Consider the following 17,134-nt stretch of genomic DNA (forward strand, 5'->3'; position numbering starts at 1 on the left):
AGGAATCAAACCCAGTTCTCCCAGATAAGAGAGCTATGGCTGACCCAAGGCCATTCCAGCAGCTGCAAGTGGAGAAGTGGGGAATCAAACCCGGTTCTGCCAGATAAGAGAGCTATGGCTGACTCAAAGCCATTCCAGCAGCTGCAAGTGGAGGAGTGGGGAATCCAACCCCGTTCTCCCAGATAAAAGTCCGCACACTTCACCACTACACCAAACTGGATGAAACTTTGGTACTTAGCCTGGGCTGGTGGGTCTGGTCTGGCATCACGAAGCTTCACAGCTACTTGATGCCAGTGGGTTTCCACAGAGATGCAGTGGCGTGAGGAGATGGTCTTCAGCCTGGCTCATAGGAATTTCAAAAACTGATTTATTTTTATGTATTTAATTCATTTACAGCTGCCCCTTTCTCCCCAATGGGCACCCAAAGCAGTTTATATTGTTCTCCTCTCCACCCCTTTTATCTTTAAAACAACCTTGTGAGGTAGGTTCAGCCAGGGGTGTCAAACATGCAGCCCAGGGGCCGGATCAGGCCTCTAAGCAACTAGCTGTCATCTGCTTCCTTCTGCGCAACAGCTTGCTTTGCCAGGCTTGCTCAGTTGCACAGGAGCTACAGAGCAAAATCTGTATTTTCTACATTGGCTGAGGCTCCTCCCTTGGGGAGGAAGGGGAGGAGAGATAGCTTGCTTTGTCAGGCTCTCTCAATTGCACAGCAGAGCTACTGAGCCAAGCCTCTCTTCCTTCTATTGGCTGAGGTTCCTTCCCCTTCTGGTCTCCTGGGGAAGGCAGGAAAGAGCCAGAGCTTCCTTAGCCCAGTTCCCTGGATCCCATAGGAGAGATACAAAGAAAGCACCTTTAAGACTGAGTGCTAATATTTCAAGGATGTCTTAAGGTTTTTAAAAAATCTTTGTGTTTGTCTGTGTCCTTTATAAAGTTTATATCTCTGCTACCTAATCATAAATAGGTACACACATGGCCCGACCCAACCTGACACGGCTCGGCCCGACAAGGTCTCATTTATGTCAGATCCGGCCCTCATAACAAATGAGTTTGACACCCCTGAGTTAAGCTAGACTGTGTGACTGGCCTGAGGCCACCTAGCAAGCCTTCCATGGCGTGAGCAGGGATTCAAACCTGAGGCCTTCCAGATAATAATTACTCGCTGTTAACAACTTAATCCAAGATGTGAGTCCTCTGGTAACAATGCTCTCAGTAGGTTTTTACATGTCTTTGACTTAGGAGCTATTGGGGGGGGGCACTAAACCTTTTAGGAAAAGTCGTCCTCACTACATGCGTGTGTGTGGCACCAAGGGTGGAATTCTAGCAGGAGCTCCTTTGCATATTAGGCCACGCTCCCCTGATGTAGCCAATCCCGCAAGAGCTTGCAGGGCTGTTTTTCGTAAGCTCTTGGAGGATTGGCTGCATCAGGGGTGTGTGGCCTAACATGCGAAGGAGCTCCTGCTAGAATTCCACCCCTGTGTGACACAGAGCTGCAAACGGTGTTCCTGCCTGTACGTTCTGGCAGCTTATCTTGCATTAAGGAATTGTATCTGCTTATGACAGGAATACGTGGGAGGAATTTAAGAGTCTGATAAAGGGGGCCCAAGCTGGGAATTAAACCATCTGTTCCTAGCGATGCCCACCTGCCGGTGGGAGTTGGGGATTCTCTGGAATTACAGTTCATCTTCAGACTACAGAGATAAGTTTTCCTGGAGAAAATGGCTGTTTTGGAGGATGGAGTCTCTGGCATTGTACCCATCCCCATATCTCCAGGAGTGTCTCCTGGAGCTGGCAACCGCACCCCTTTCCCCGCAAGTGGCCAGAAGGGACTGTACCCTATCTGTTGCCGATGGAGGGGTGGGGAGGGTGGAGTCTAATGGGTCACGTTACGGAAGAACTTAAGCGTTGGTTGGATGCTAATTCTGACTACAGTGTACCATTTCACACGCCCCTGGATGCAATTATATGCATTCCAGGGGTGGCGTGTGCATGAGATTATTTTCCCCATGATACAAAAGGTGCATCGCTGGGTTACTCGGTCTTCCACCAGTCGCGGATTAGCGGGCGGGGGGGCGGGGTGGCGATATTCATACGGGAGGCTTACTCCTTCAGGGCCCTCCCGGCCCCAAAGATCGATGGTGTTGAATGTGTCGGCCTTGCGTTGGATGTCGGGGAGAGGTTGGCGATCTGGCTGGTGTACCGTCCGCCTAACGCACCGGCCAGCGCCTTACCATCCCTGATGGAGGCGGTGTCCGGCTGGGCGTTGGAGTGCCCGGGGCTTCTGGTCCTGGGCGACTTCAATGTCCACGCCGATGACGCGGCTTCCACTCAGGCGATGGACCTAGTGTCTTCCATGGCGACACTAGGACTCTCCCAATTTGTTACGACTCCCACGCATCGGGCGGGGCACACATTAGATCTGATCTTTGCGGCCGGGATTAAAGTGAACGAAATCGCAACGGAGGCGATACCATGGTCGGATCACTTAGCCCTCAAGGCTCGTATGGAGACGCTACCACAACCCTGTAAGGGCGGAGAGCCTATTTTGGCTCGCCCGCGGAGCCTGATGGACCCGGAACGGTTCCAAACGGCTCTTCGGGATCCTTGGCCCCCTTGTGATTCCCTTGACGCCCTGGTTGATGCCTGGCAAGACCGGCTATCTGGGGCAATCAACGAAATCGCACCCCGACGTCCTCTGCGCCCTCGTTCAAGGCTGGCTCCTTGGTATACCCTGGAGCTACGCCGGTTGAAACAAGGACTCCGACGACTAGAGAGGCAGTGGCGGCGCACTCGTGGCGAAGCGGCGAGAACATCCTACAGAACGCTTATGAGGTCGTATGAGATGGCAGTCAAGGCCGCAAAGAAGAAGTACTTTGCGGCCAAGATTGCGTCTGCAAATTCGCGCCCGGCACAATTATTCAAAATAATTGGACACTTAACTACTCTGCCCCAAGGCAGACCAAACGTAAGAGAATTAGAAATAGGCTGTGAGGCTTTTGCGAAATTTTTTGCAGACAAAATCACGTCGCTCCGCCAGGACCTGCCCATCACCTTAGATACAGTACATGAGCCCGAGGCCCCTTGCCTGTCTTCTGATTTAACTCTGGATCATTTCGACCCGCTCAGCCTGGAGGAAGTTGACGGAATCCTCTCCTCTGCGCGCCCTACAACTTGCGATCTGGACCCATGCCCCTCCTGGCTAATTAAATCTTGCCTGAGGGAGCTTGAATGTCCTTTACGGGACATCATAAATAGATCCCTCTCAGAGGGGCGTTTTCCATCATCCCTGAAAGAGGCTTTGGTCCGACCCCTCCTGAAAAAAACTACAGCAGATCCGGCCGAATTGGCAAACTACCGACCGGTCTCTAATTTACCGTTTTTAGGTAAAATAATTGAGAGGGCAGTGGCGTCGCAGTTGCAGAGCTTTCTGGATGACGCTTCCATCCTAGACCCTTGCCAGTCCGGCTTTCGCCCGGGCTATGGGACGGAGACAGTACTGGTCGCCCTGGTAGACGATCTCCAACGGCATCTGGATCGGGGCGGTGTGGCGGTGCTGATGTTGTTAGACCTGTCGGCCGCGTTCGACACGGTCGACCATCGGCTACTGACCCGCCGCCTCGCCGATATAGGGGTGAGGGGGTCTGCCTTACAATGGCTCTCCTCCTTCCTCGAGGATCGGGGACAAAGGGTGGCAATTGGTGGCGAGCGGTCCCGGAGGCGCACACTGGACTGTGGAGTGCCTCAGGGGGCAGTTCTCTCACCAATATTATTCAATATCTACATGCGCCCTCTTGCCCAGATTGCCAGGAGATACGGACTTGGGTGCCATCAATATGCAGATGACACCCAACTCTATCTGCTAATGGACGGCCGGCCTGACTGCGTCCCTGAGAATCTAGACCGGGCCCTGCAGGATATGGCAATGTGGTTGAGGAGGAGCGGGCTGAAATTGAACCCAGCGAAGACAGAAGTCCTTTGTCTGGGTCGGGGCGCCCGGGAAGGGGAAACACCTCTTCCAGTCTTCGACGGGGCGCCGCTGAAAGCGGCGCACCGGGTTAGGAGTCTGGGAGTTTTACTGGAGCCTTCATTATCAATGGAGGCCCAGATTGCAGCCACTGCCAAGTCAGCCTTCTTCCACCTGAGGCGGGCAAGGCAGTTGGCTCCCTTCCTAGAGCGCCAAGATCTGGCAACGGTACTTCACGCAACGGTCACCTCGAGACTGGATTACTGTAATGCCCTCTACATGGGGCTGCCTCTGTACCGAACCCGGAAGCTGCAGCTGGTGCAGAACGCAGCGGCCAGGCTACTGTTGGGGCTCCCTAAATGGGAGCACATACAGCCTGGGCTGCGCGAGCTGCACTGGCTGCCAGTTATATACCGGGTTCGTTACAAAGTGCTGGTCATTACCTTTAAAGCCCTATATGGTCGAGGACCTGTCTACCTCAGGGACCGTCTCTCCCTATATGAACCCCAGAGAGCACTGAGGTCAGCTGGAAAAAACTTGCTGACTATCCCCGGACCAAGAGAGGTGAAGTTGCAATGCACCCGCAATCGGGCCTTCTCCTCTGTGGCCCCGAGCTTATGGAACCAACTTCCAGAGGAAATGCGGGCCCTGCGGGATCTTGAACAATTCCGCAGGGCCTGCAAGACTTTCCTCTTCCGACTGGCTTTCGATGATGTAGAAAATTAAGTACTAATGATACCGCCATCATAATAAAGAACAAATAGCAATAGCATTAGCACTTTTATAACTGTAATTAATTTTAAATCTATTAGAATTTTAATGTTGAATGTAACCTTGTTTTTATACAATGGAATGTTACTGTTACTGTTAGCCGCCCTGAGCCTGCCCCGGCGGGGAGGGCGGGATATAAATAAAATTATCTAATCTAATCTAATCTAAAGTGTTCCTAAGAGACTGACCAAGAGAGAGATCTCGGGGCCGTGGTAGAGAACTCACTGAAAATGTCGAGACAATGTGCGACTGCAATAAAAAAAGGCCAATGCTTTGTTGGGAATTATTAGGAAGGGAACTGAAAACAAATCAGCCAGTAGCATAATGCCTCTGTATAAATCGATGGTGCGGCCTCATTTGGAGTACTGTGTACAATTCTGGTCACCGCGCCTCAAAAAAATATAGCATTGGAAAAAGTCCAGAAAAGGGCAACGAGATTCAAGGGTTAGAACACTTTCCCGGTGAAGAAAGGTTAAAACGCTTTGGGCTCTTTAGCTTGGAGAAACGTCAACTGCGGAGTGACATGATAGAGGTTTACAAGATTATGCATGGGATGGAGAAAGCAGAGAAAGAAGTACTTTTCTCCCTTTCTCACAATACAAGACCTCACAGACACTCAATGAAATTGCTGAGCAGTTGGGTTAGAACGGATAAAAGGAAGTACTTCTTCACCCAAAGGGTGATTAACACGTGGAATTCACTGCCACAAGAGGTGGTGGCCAATGTTTCCTCTAAGCTTCAGAGTCTTGTGAGCAAAAATTCTACTTTGAGGGCCACCGGCATGAAAGTTGTGAGCTATGGCATAAATCGGTGTGCTCTGGGGTCCTCCTTCCTAAGACAAAAATCTGTGAGCTGGAGGCTAAAAATCTGTGAGGTAGCTCACACTAACTCAGCTTAGAGGGAACGCTGGTAGTGGCAGCTACAGGCATGGCCAGCTTCAAGAGGGGATTGGATAAACGTATGGAGCAGAGGTCAATCAGCGGCTATTAGCCACAGGGTACTGTTGGAACTCTCTGAGGCAGTGATGCTCTGTATTCTTGGTGCTTGGTTCTGGGAGGGGCAACAATGTGAGAACTTCTAGTGTCCTGGCCCCACTGATGGAACTCCTGATGGCACCTGCATTTTTGGCCACTGTGTGACACAGGAATGTTGGACTGGATGGGCCATTGGCCTGATCTAACATGGCTCCTCTTATGTTCTTATGTGACACAGAGTGTTGGACTGGATGGGCCATTGGCCTGATCCAGCATGGCTTCTCTTATGTTCTTATGTGACACAGAGTGTTGAACTGGATGGTCCATTGGCCTGATCCAACATGGCTTCGCTTATGTTCTTATGTGACACAGAGTGTTGGACTGGATGGGCTATTGGCCTGATCCAACATGGCTTCTCTTATGTTCTTATGTGACACAGAGTGTTGGACTGGATGGGCCATTGGCCTGATCCAACATGGCTTCTCTTATGTTCTTATGTGACAAAGAGTGTTGGACTGGATGGGCCATTGGCCTGATCCAGCATGGCTTCTCTTATGTTCTTATGTGACACAGAGTGTTGAACTGGATGGGCCATTGGCCTGATCCAACATGGCTTCACTTATGTTCTTATGTGACACAGAGTGTTGGACTGGATGGGCCATTGGCCTGATCCAACATGGCTTCTCTTCTGTTCTTATGTGACACAGAGTGTTGGACTGGATGGGCCGTTGGCCTAATCCAACATGGCTTCTCTTATGTTCTTATGTGACACAGAGTGTTGGACTGGATGGGCCGTTGGCCTGATCCAACATGGCTTCTCTTATGTTCTTATGTGACACAGAGTGTTGGACTGGATGGGCCGTTGGCCTAATCCAGCATGGCTTCTCTGATGTTCTTATGTGACACAGAGTGTTGGACTGGATGGGCCATTGGCCTGATCCAACATGGCTTCTCTTCTGTTCTTATGTGACACAGAGTGTTAGACTGGATGGGCCGTTGGCCTGATCCAGCATGGCTTCTCTGATGTTCTTATGTGACACAGAGTGTTGGACTGGATGGGCCGTTGGCCTGATCCAACATGGCTTCTCTTATGTTCTTATGTGACACAGAGTGTTGGACTGGAGGGGCCATTGGCCTGATCCAACAGGGCTTCTGTTATGTTCTTTAAAAAGAGAAAACAAAGGAGTTATTGTTCTTGCACCAGAAAAAGTGTGCCCCAAAAGTTTTTGAGAAATGAGGGGAGGGGAGGGGTTGGACTTCACCAACACCAACAAAATTAAAGGAAGCGCTGCTAAATCTCAGACAAGTGTATCTTGAAGCAGGAACAAAAGACAGCACACTTCTGGGAAACCGGTCGTCCGCTGAATTTAATATGCTATTTTTGTGTTAAAGTGAGCAAACGATACGGCCTCGTACCTAATCTAATGGCAGAAATGTTCCAAGATTATTATAAATTGCTCTCCCCTTCTAGTAAACCGATCAGCGGAGATGACAAGATTCCAAAGCTGTTTGGAAAAAAAAATTCTTATCCTGAAAATATCTTGACCTAGTGGTTTCCAATCACTGATAGGCAGTAGTGATTAAACCTGCAACTAGGAACGTTAAAACCACTTTACTTATTACAGGTTTTAAAAAGTGCCTGAGAGGCAGCAGAGAAGCTGGTGCCAAACTGTATTGGAAAACAAACTGTATTGGGCAACCCACCCACGTTGCCTCCAACAGGCAAACAAAACAGGGCCTTTGCAGATAAAGGATCATAATCAGGGGTGGAATTGTAGCAGGAGCTCCTTTGCATATTAAGCCACACACCCCTGATGTAGCCAATCCTCCTGGAGCTTACAAGGCTCTTTTTTGTAAGCTCTTGGAGGGTTGGCTCTATCAGGGGGTGTGGCCTAATATGCAAAGGAGCTCCTGCTAGAATTCCATCCCTGATCCTAATTCATCAACAGGTTCAGATAGGATCAGAAAGTCTTCTAAAGATCTTTTGTCAGGCTGAGATACTTATGTGCATGCATGTCAGCGAGTTCATTTGTGCCGACCTGTCAACAAAACATTAAAAAAAATTTCCTCTGGACAGTTGTTTTGTCATCGAAACAATTCCCTGCCCCCTGTGAGAAAATCCGCAAGGTCAAGGCAGCCTCCTCTGCAGTTGTGTAACTGTTGTTTCCAAATGTGTTGAGTGGAAATCTGAGCCACCGCTGTGCGAGTCTGATCATGTGGTGCTGTTTTTTCCTTACAGTTTGTACTTGAATCTGGTGCTGGGAAATGTGAATGTAACGTTGCTAAGTAATCAGGCAAAGTAAGTGATTTCTCTTTTCCGGTTCTACTCGGTATCTGTGGGAAGGAAGTAGGGCTGCCCAATAGGTGGTAGATACAAAGGGGCACAAAATGCTCAGGGGTTCGGGTCACAGGGAGGGGCGGCATTTTTTTGTAGCAGGAACGCCTTTGCATATTAGGCTACCCCCCCCCCCCCCGATGTAGCCAATCCTCCAAGAACTTACAGGGCTCTTCTTACAAGATTCTGCATGGGATGGAGAAAGCAGTCCTTTTCTCCCTTTCTCACAATACAAGAACTCGTGGGTATTCAATGAAATTGCTGAGCAGTCAGATTAAAACGAATAAAAGGAAGTCCTTCTTCATCCAAAGGGTGATTAACGTGGAATTTACTGCCACAGGAGGTGGTGGCGGCTACAAGCATAGCCAGCTTCAAGAGGGGATTGGATAAAAATATGGAGCAGAGGTCTATCAGTGGCTGTTAGACACTGTGTGTGTGTGTGTGTATATATATTGGCCACTGTGTGACACATAGTGTTGGACTGGATGGGCCATTGGCCTTATCCAACATGGTTTTTCTTATGTTCTTATGGGGCCTACTGTAAGCTCTTGGAGGTTGAGCTACATCAGGAGGGGTGTGGGCTAATATGCATGAGCTGCTGTGTATCTTTCTCAACATCAGTGAAGTTGCCGAGGGTACCTTTGTCAGGGTGGGTACTTTGCCACTCTGGAAGGGTAGAGGAGGCAGTGGCACTGGGGTGCTGGTCGAGTCATCTCCACAAGCTTGGCTTGGTGCATATCCTGACCTCATCTTTTGTGTTCCAGGTTTGCCTACAAAGATGAATATGAAAAATTCAAACTGTACTTGACAATAATTTTACTCCTCGGAGCGGTTGCTTGCCGATTTGTTCTGCATTACCGGTAAGGCTGCAGCTTTATTTGCAGAAAAATGGTTTTAAGGAGGGGTCCCCACCTTTTCCCTGGCACCTGCCAAGTGTTTTTAGAAAGAGGGCAGGGCCCCGTGAGGGTTTTGCCCTCAGGGCTTCTCATTGACCACTGGAGACCTGATTGGTGGTGCAGATTTTTTAAAAATTGCTTTGGCAGCCGCCCCCATCACAAGACCAGGATCCTCACGGCATGACTGAAAGTGTATGCAAGAAAATAACTTTCAAAACAATATGTTCATTTTAAAACGCATGCCATTAAGCAGAGCTCCTGCCTGAAATGTTAGAGTGATGCATAAGCTCACTCCATGACAATTTTGCGGTTGGCTCCTCCTCTTATTGCAGCCGTTTTGTGACTGCGCCCGCTATTCTGTGTCAGAATTCCAAATGCTGGAACTTTTTAACCCCCAGTTTTAAGCTTCGCGCTACAGTTGTGTTGCGGCTGACTTGAGAATCGTATCCCCGTGGGTAAAAAAATTCTGGGTTCCGCTGATGACAATTCAACGCCCAGTTCTTCTAGAAAGGCTTAGTTAAGAGAATATAGTTTCGCAGGGTCTGCTTTTGAGGACGCTCTGGCTGTGTCTGTCTGCTGTGGAACCACAGTAGGCTGCTCAAGCTTTATAAGAGTGCATGTTCTGCGCTCAGGAGCCACCGAAGAGTCCCCCAGTGGTGCACTTTGTAGGAGGGGCTCAGCATTGCTGGGAAAGTGATCTTAAGTGCAGTGTTCCCTCTAAGCTGAGTTAGTGTGAGCTAGCTCACAGATTTTTAGCCTCCAGCTCACACATTTTTTAGTTAGCTCAGGAAGGATGACCCCAGAATATACTAATTCATAAGAACATAAGAGAAGCCATGTTGGATCAGGCCAACGGCCCATCCAGTCCAACACTCTGTGTCACACAGTGGCAAAAAAATTTATATATACACACACACTGTGGCTAATAGCCACTGATGGACCTGTGCTCCATAGTTTTATCTATAATTCATGCAGTTTGGTGTAGTGTTTGGTGAGCCAGTTTGGTGTAGTGGTTAAGTGTGTGGACTTTTTTTCTGGGAGAACCGGGTTTGATTCCCCACTCCTCCACTTGCACCTGCTGGAAGGGCCTTGGGCTAGCCATAGCTAGTGCAGGTGTTGTCCTTGAAAGGGCAGCTACTGTGAGAGCCCCCTCCAGCCCCACCCACCTCACAGGGTGTCTGTTGTGGGGGGAGAAGATAGAGGAGATTGTGAGCCGCTTTGAGTCTCTGATTCAGAGAGAAGGGTGGGGTATAAATCTGTAGTCGTTGTCTTCTCCACTCCTCCACCTCCAGCTGCTGGAATGGCCTTGGGTCAGTCATAGCTCTCACAGGAGTTGTCCTTGAAAGAGCAGCTGCTGTGAGAGCCCTCTCAGCCCCATCCACCTCACAGGGTGTTTGTTGTGGGGGGAGAAGATAGAGGAGATTGTGAGCCGCTCTGAGTGATTCAGAGAGAAGGGTGGGGTATAAATCTGTGGTCTTCTTCAGTTTGTTGTGGGGGGAGAAGATAGAGGAGATTGTGATCCGCTCTGAGTGATTCAGAGAGAAGGGTGGGGTATAAATCTGTGGTCTTCTTCAGTAGCTCACAGCTTGCTCACAGGAGTCTGCAGCTTAGAGGGAACATTGCTTAAGAGTGATTCGCCATTACACAGCCTCTCTCAGCGAGCAGCCTGCATTAAACTTCCAAACCCGGCTGGCTTCGACGAGGGCCAAGGCCTACCTGGTGGAATGAGCTCCCGCTGGAGATTTGGGCCCTGTGGGACTTATCAAGGTTTTGCAGGGCCTGTAAGACGGAGCTCTTCCACCAGGCTTTTAATTAATCCAGCGGGCATCCTTTAAAAGTCATCACTTCCCCCAGCGTTTCACCGTTGTGGTGTTGGACATACTGTTAGCCATCAGCCACATGCTCTTGGATCGTTTTGCTGCCTATGTCTGTAAGATTGTTCATTGTGCTGTTCCTGGTTTTGTAATGCTGGTTTTTATGGTACTGTTTTAACTCTGTCTGATTTTTACTGTTGTAAGCCGCCCTGAGCCTGCCTGCAGGGATAGGGCGGGATATAAATCCAAAAATTAAAGATTCCTTGAACACTGTTTGGAAAGTGTTGTTTTGCGCAGTCTTCAATATGCCGCAGGCTGCATGGAAGGGCTTCCCCAGGTCTTGGATATGCACCACCAGTCAGTCAGTATTGCTTTTCAAGCTGATTGGATTTATCTAGATCTAATGGGATCCCCTCGCTGAATTAGCCCTGTAGTGCATTTGTAAATTGGATCATGTGCTGTTAGTCTGTCGCGCACAGACACAAGGAATTAGCATCACATGGACAAATTTGCCTGCTTGGAGACATTAGTCCACAAGGAGTACCTTAGTGGGACCAAGTCTGCCTTCTCTTTCCAAATTCTGGGTACTTCACAGAGCTGCTCAAGAACCCCAAAAAGCCCTGTGAGATGCCGGTTCCTGAGATCCTGCAGCAGGTCTTCCGCTTTGGGTCTGTAACACGGTCAGCCTGAGCAGTCTGTTGATGTCGACAGGCTCAAAAAGGTGTAATGGCTTAGGATGACGCTGAAAATGTGCCTCAGGAGCTGTTGGATCCTCTTCAAAAGCAGTTTTGCAGAGGTCCTGGGCTTCTGGAACCAGTCCTGGTATAACTGCTGCTGTTTTTATATCAATTGTCTGTAACAGCACTGCACCATCTCGAAACGTTGGTTGACTTTTATTTATTTAAAATATCTATTGCCCATCTTACTTTAAAAAAAAACCCTCAAGAGTCGCAACATTAAAAATAAAGTATCCTCTCCAAATTATAGGATATTAAAGGATATTATAGCATTGGAGAAAGTCCAGAAAAGGGCAACTAAAATGATTAAAGGGCTGGAACACTTTCCCTGTGAAGAAAGGTTAAAACGCTTGGGGCTCTTTAGCTTGAAGAAACGTCGACTGCGGGGTGACATGATAGAGGTTTACAAGATAATGCATGGGATGGAGAAAGTAGAGAAAGAAGTACTTTTCTCCCTTTCTCACAATACAAGAACTCGTGGGCATTCGATGAAATTGCTGAGCAGTTGGGTTAGAACGGATAAAAGGAAGTCCTTCTTCACCCAAACGGTGATTAACATGTGGAATTCACTGCCACAGGAGGTGGTGGCGGCCACAAGCATGGCCACCTTCAAGAGGGGGTTAGATAAAAATATGGAGCAGAGGTCCATCGGTGGCTATTAGCCACAGTGTGTGTGTGTGTGTGTGTGTGTGTGTATTTGGCTGCTGTGTGACACAGAATGTTGGACTGGATGGGCCATTGGCCTGATCTAACATGGCTTCTCTTATGTTCTTAAATTCCCCATCCTTAAAATTTTGGCTTGCAAAAATCTGGGAGGTGTATGCTGTGGATAAGATTGCAGATAGTTTGAAACCTATAACCGACTCAGATAGCGACAGCTCCCCCAATCTACAGATGGTTGCCTTTTCTAGAATTTTCTTTGGCCCACTCAGATTCCTTAAAGTCAAATATTCCCTGCTGGTATTATGATATTATTAATCTAATGTAAGAGAAGTTGTTCTGATATTGGCTTTGTATTAACTTGATAATCTCGCTGCCAGTTGTGTTTATGTTTTGTTTTTGTTTATTAGGTTGTTTGATTGTCTGTCTTGATTTTCTATTAATTGTCTCCGATGATGTGGTCACTGATTATTCTGTAACTGCCTTTATTGGTTTTAATAAAAAAAAATTGGGAAGAAAAACAAAGTATCCAAAACAAAAACCCTAACAAGGGATCAGAACACTGGAATAAGAGGGCGAAATTGACACAATTACGGTATATTTTCTTACTGCTAGTCCCTTCCTGTACTGCCAAAGGGAAATACTTGATGGAAGATTATTATTTCCTTTAAGATGGGTAAAGGAAACGCTTGGGACTCTTTAGCTTGGAGAAACGTCGACTGCGGGGTGACATGATAGAGGTTTACAAGATAATGCATGGGATGGAGAAAGTAGAGAAAGAAGTACTTTTCTCCCTTTCTCACAATACAAGAACTCGTGGGCATTCGATGAAATTGCTGAGCAGACAGGTTAAAACGGATAAAAGGAAGTCCTTCTTCACCCAAAGGGTGATTAACATGTGGAATTCACTCCCACAGGAGGTGGTGGAGGCCACAAGCATAGCCACCTTCAAGAGGGGTTTAGATAAAAATATGGAGCAGAGGTCCATCAGCGGCTATTAGCCACAGTGTGTGTGTATATATAAAATTTTTGGCCACTGTGTGACACATTGTGTTGGACTGGATGGGCCATTGGCCTGATCCAACATGGCTTCTCTTATGTTCTTATGGGTAGTTATGTTAGTCCATCTGTAGCAGTAGAAAAGAACAAGAGTCCAGGAGCACCTTAAAGACTAACAAAATTTGTGGCAGGGGAAGAGCTTTCCTGAGTCGCTACTCACTTCTTCAGATACAGCTAGAATGTGAGTCCATCTGTCTTTATATCTTGGAAAGCGGAGTGATTTCAGATACTGAATAACAATAGAAGGCAAATGACAATAGTAAGCATGATTGGATTAGGTATGGTTTGCAGAGGGGTAGTAGGCCTGGAAAAATCAGCGTTGGTAATAAGACAGGAAACCTAGGTCTCTGTTCAGTCCAGGAGGATGCATTGTCTTGAGCTTCATTATCTAGCTGCAATTCAGCAGTCTCTCTTTCTGATCTCCCTTAGAAATTTCTTTGTAAGAGAACCTCTGCTTTTAGGTCCGCAACTGAACGTCTTGGAAGGTTGAAATGTTCATCCACTGGTTTTTGAATGTCGTGGTTTCTAATGCCAGACTTGTGCCTGTTTATTCTTTGTCGTCGGGACTGTCTTTCCATCCTCTACATTGGACAAGTCCCATACAACAAAGAATAAGTGGGCGCTGGCTTTATATTTAAATATTTACGTATCATCTCTGTGAGAATTTTGCTACTTTTCTTCCTTCAGGGTGACAGATGAAGTGTTCAACTTCCTCTTAGTTTGGTACTACTGCACACTGACAATAAGGGAAAGTGTCCTCATCAGCAATGGATCCAGGTATGAGTTTTCAAGATACGGAAAATGCTTTAAGCCCCTTTATGAGACAAAGCATATAGTTACCTTATCAGGTGTTGGTGATAAAAAACTAGTGTATTCTCATTGGTTCATCCAAGTTTCTCAGGATGTGCTTCAAGATGTGCATGTGGGGTTTCTTGAAGGAAGTAAAAGGATTTAAAAATGACATATTGGTACATCCCTAGTGTGATGAAGTAGGGGGTTTGGATTGAGGAGACTCGCACCCCTTTTATAAGATGAAGCTTATTGTGTGACACGGAGCCAGTCCTTCTAGACCAGGGGTTGCCAAACTGGCCACATGTGGCTCTTTCACACGTATTGTGCGGCTCTCAAAGCCCCCGCCACCTTGGAGAACTCATTTGTCTCTTTACATCACTTCTCCAAGCCAAGCCAGCCGTCTGGGAGAACACATTGAAAGTTAAAGCTGCTTTCTTTCTACGTCCCTCCTTCCTCCCCCTCATCTTTTTGCTTTCCTCCCTTCCTTCTTTCTCTCAAACATCTGATGTTTATGTGGCTCTTACGTTAAGCAAGTTTGGCCACTCCTGTTCTAGACCTACCTCACAGGGTTGTCGGTGGAAACATTCGAAGGATCCACCATCTCCACCAATTCAAGACAGTACTCCGTATTTTAAAATCCCAAGGTGGTTTACAGTCCTAAGGTTACAAATAGTGAAAATGCAAGAGAAATGCTGCATCAGTAATTGAAAGCAATATACAAAATAAATTGTAGGCTGGCAGCAATAAAACCAATGAGGTGGCTGCAGAAGCAGCAATAATATTCTAGGTGGAGTTCTTGTTTTGAAACTTTCATGATGACCAGTTTGACAGGTAAAGTGATATTTATTTATAGTAAGCCTGGCTGGCGTTCCTTGCTTCCTTCCAAAGGCAACACTTTCTATTTTCTGTTGCCCGGGCTAAGGGGTTAGGGTTCTAATAAATTGGGAGGGAGGGGAGATGTTTGCATTATTTTAAAAAAAACTTGTGTTATAATAGAAAGGATTGCTTCATATACTGCCTTCAGAAGCAGTATATGAAGCACCATGATTCCCCACTAAAATAACCCCCTGTAAAGTCTGAATGCAGTGAAAACGTGTTTGCAAACATGGGTATATCATTTGCAAAGCGCTTCACATATATCTTTGCAATACCCCTGTGAGGTGGGCCAGTTTGATTATCTCCATATTGGTGGGGGATGGGCTGAAAGAATGGTTTGCTTAAGGCCACCCTCTTGGCTGCTGAGTCATGGATGCCAACCTCCAGGTGGGACCTCAGAATGCCAGTTTATCTTCAGATGACAAGAGAACAGTTCCCCTGGAGAAAATGGATGCTTAAAACATTAGCACTGTTTGGTCTTAAAGGTGCTTTCTTTGTATATCTCCTGTGTGATCTAGGGAACGGAGCAAAGGAAGTTCTGGCTCATTCCTTCCTTCCTTTCTCACAGGACCGCGAGGGAGAGGAGCCTCAGCCAATAGAAGGAAGAGAAGCTAGGCACGGTAGCTGTGCTGTGCAATTGAGAGAGCCTGGCAAAGCAAACTACCCCTCCCCTTCCCTTGTAGCAAGGGCGGAGCCTCAGTCAATGGAGAAAATGGAGGCTTTGCTCTGTAGGTCCTGTGCGATTGAGCAAGCCTGGCAAAACAGGCTGAGACACAGAAGGAAGCAAGAGAGAGGGAGAAGGAAGCAGATGACAGCCAGTTGCTCAGAGGGCCTGATTCAGCCCCCGGGCCACATGCTTGACACCCCTGCTCAAGTGGATCATCTTGATCACAGCCAGTTTTCTCAGACTCTGCACTCTACCAGCTGTATAAAGCAGTGGACTTTTGAGGAAGCTCTAATTGGGTTGTGGTTTCTTCTCTAATGTGCAATTGATGACAAGCCTGATTCTGCCTCGGCATAATGCATTGTAAATGTCCTCTTCCTTTTCAGGATTAAGGGTTGGTGGGTGTCTCATCATTACGTCTCAACGTTCCTATCTGGTGTGATGTTGACATGGTAAGTTCTTCCCGCAGAATGCCACCATGGAAACACTAGAATTTGAGACCGTGAATGACCGTTCTAGGAAAGTGCCCTTTTCAGGGAATCTCTGCTTCTGGGGAAGCTGATATTATGGAACACTGTTTTTTGGAATGCCCCCTTTTCTCTAATTTGAGAGAGTTGTGGATTATTCTATCCCTAGGTGGGACAAGTAGGTACATCAGTGAGAGATGAATTAGGGAGACCACTGGCTGGGTTGGGTTCAGAGCAGTGTTCCCTCTAAGCTGTTTTGTGAGAAACGTTGACGGCAGGGTGACATGATAGAGGCTTACAAGATTATGCATGGGATAGAGAAGGTAGAGAAAGAAGTACTTTTCTCCCTTTCTCCCAAGACAAGAACTTGTGGGCATTCAATGAAATTGCTGAGCAGTCGGGTTAGAACGGATAAAAATAAGTCCTTGAACATATGAACATATGAAGCTGCCTTCTACTGAATCAGACCTTTGGTCCATCAAAGTCAGTATTGTCTATTCAGACTGGCAGCGGCTCTCCAGGGTCTGAAGCTGAGGTTTTTCATACCTATTTGCCTGGACCCTTTTTAGTTGGAGATGCCAGGGATTGAACCTGGGACCTTCTGCTTCCCAAGCAGATGCTCTACCACTGAGCCACGGTCCCTCCCCAAGGAGTGAGTAACACATGGAATTCACTGCCACAGGAGGTGGCGGTGGCTACAAGCATAGGGGAATGGATAAGCATATGGAGCAGAGGTCCATTAGTGGCTATTAGCCACAGCGTATTGTTGAAACTCTCTGTCTGGGGCAGTGATGCTCTGTATTCTTGGTGCTGGGGGGGGGGGCACAGTGGGAGGGCTTCTAGCCCCACTGGTGGACCTCTTGATGGCACTTGGGTTTTTTTGGCCACTGTGTGACACAGAGTATTGAACTGAATGGGCCTCTGGCCTGATCCAACATGGCTTCTCTTATGTTCTTATGAGCAAAAATCCTACTTTGTGAGCTACTAGCATTAAAGTTGTGAGCTGCTGCATAAATTAGTTTGCACTGGGGTATGGCCTTTGCCAGATCTGTTTTTGCCCCCTAGCCCACCCTGTGCATGGAGTGCCATGGCTGTAGTAAGCAGGCTCTAGGGCAGTTGGAGAGGCTG

The 17,134-nt window shown here is 47.6% G+C and overlaps 1 protein-coding gene across 1 annotated transcript in view; it reads left to right on the forward strand.

The window, feature by feature from the left end:
• TMEM120B (transmembrane protein 120B) overlaps positions 1-17,134 on the forward strand; it is a 47,856-nt gene that overhangs the window by 19,734 nt on the left and 10,988 nt on the right. Inside the window, exons 4-7 of the mRNA XM_060250153.1 lie at positions 7,946-8,005; positions 8,806-8,901; positions 13,895-13,984; positions 15,926-15,991. Of these exons, the coding sequence (XP_060106136.1) occupies positions 7,946-8,005; positions 8,806-8,901; positions 13,895-13,984; positions 15,926-15,991 (312 nt within the window). The remainder of the gene's footprint in view (positions 1-7,945; positions 8,006-8,805; positions 8,902-13,894; positions 13,985-15,925; positions 15,992-17,134) is intronic.

This window comes from Heteronotia binoei, chromosome 11 (genome assembly GCF_032191835.1).
Source record: "Heteronotia binoei isolate CCM8104 ecotype False Entrance Well chromosome 11, APGP_CSIRO_Hbin_v1, whole genome shotgun sequence".
Lineage (NCBI taxonomy): Eukaryota > Metazoa > Chordata > Lepidosauria > Squamata > Gekkonidae > Heteronotia > Heteronotia binoei.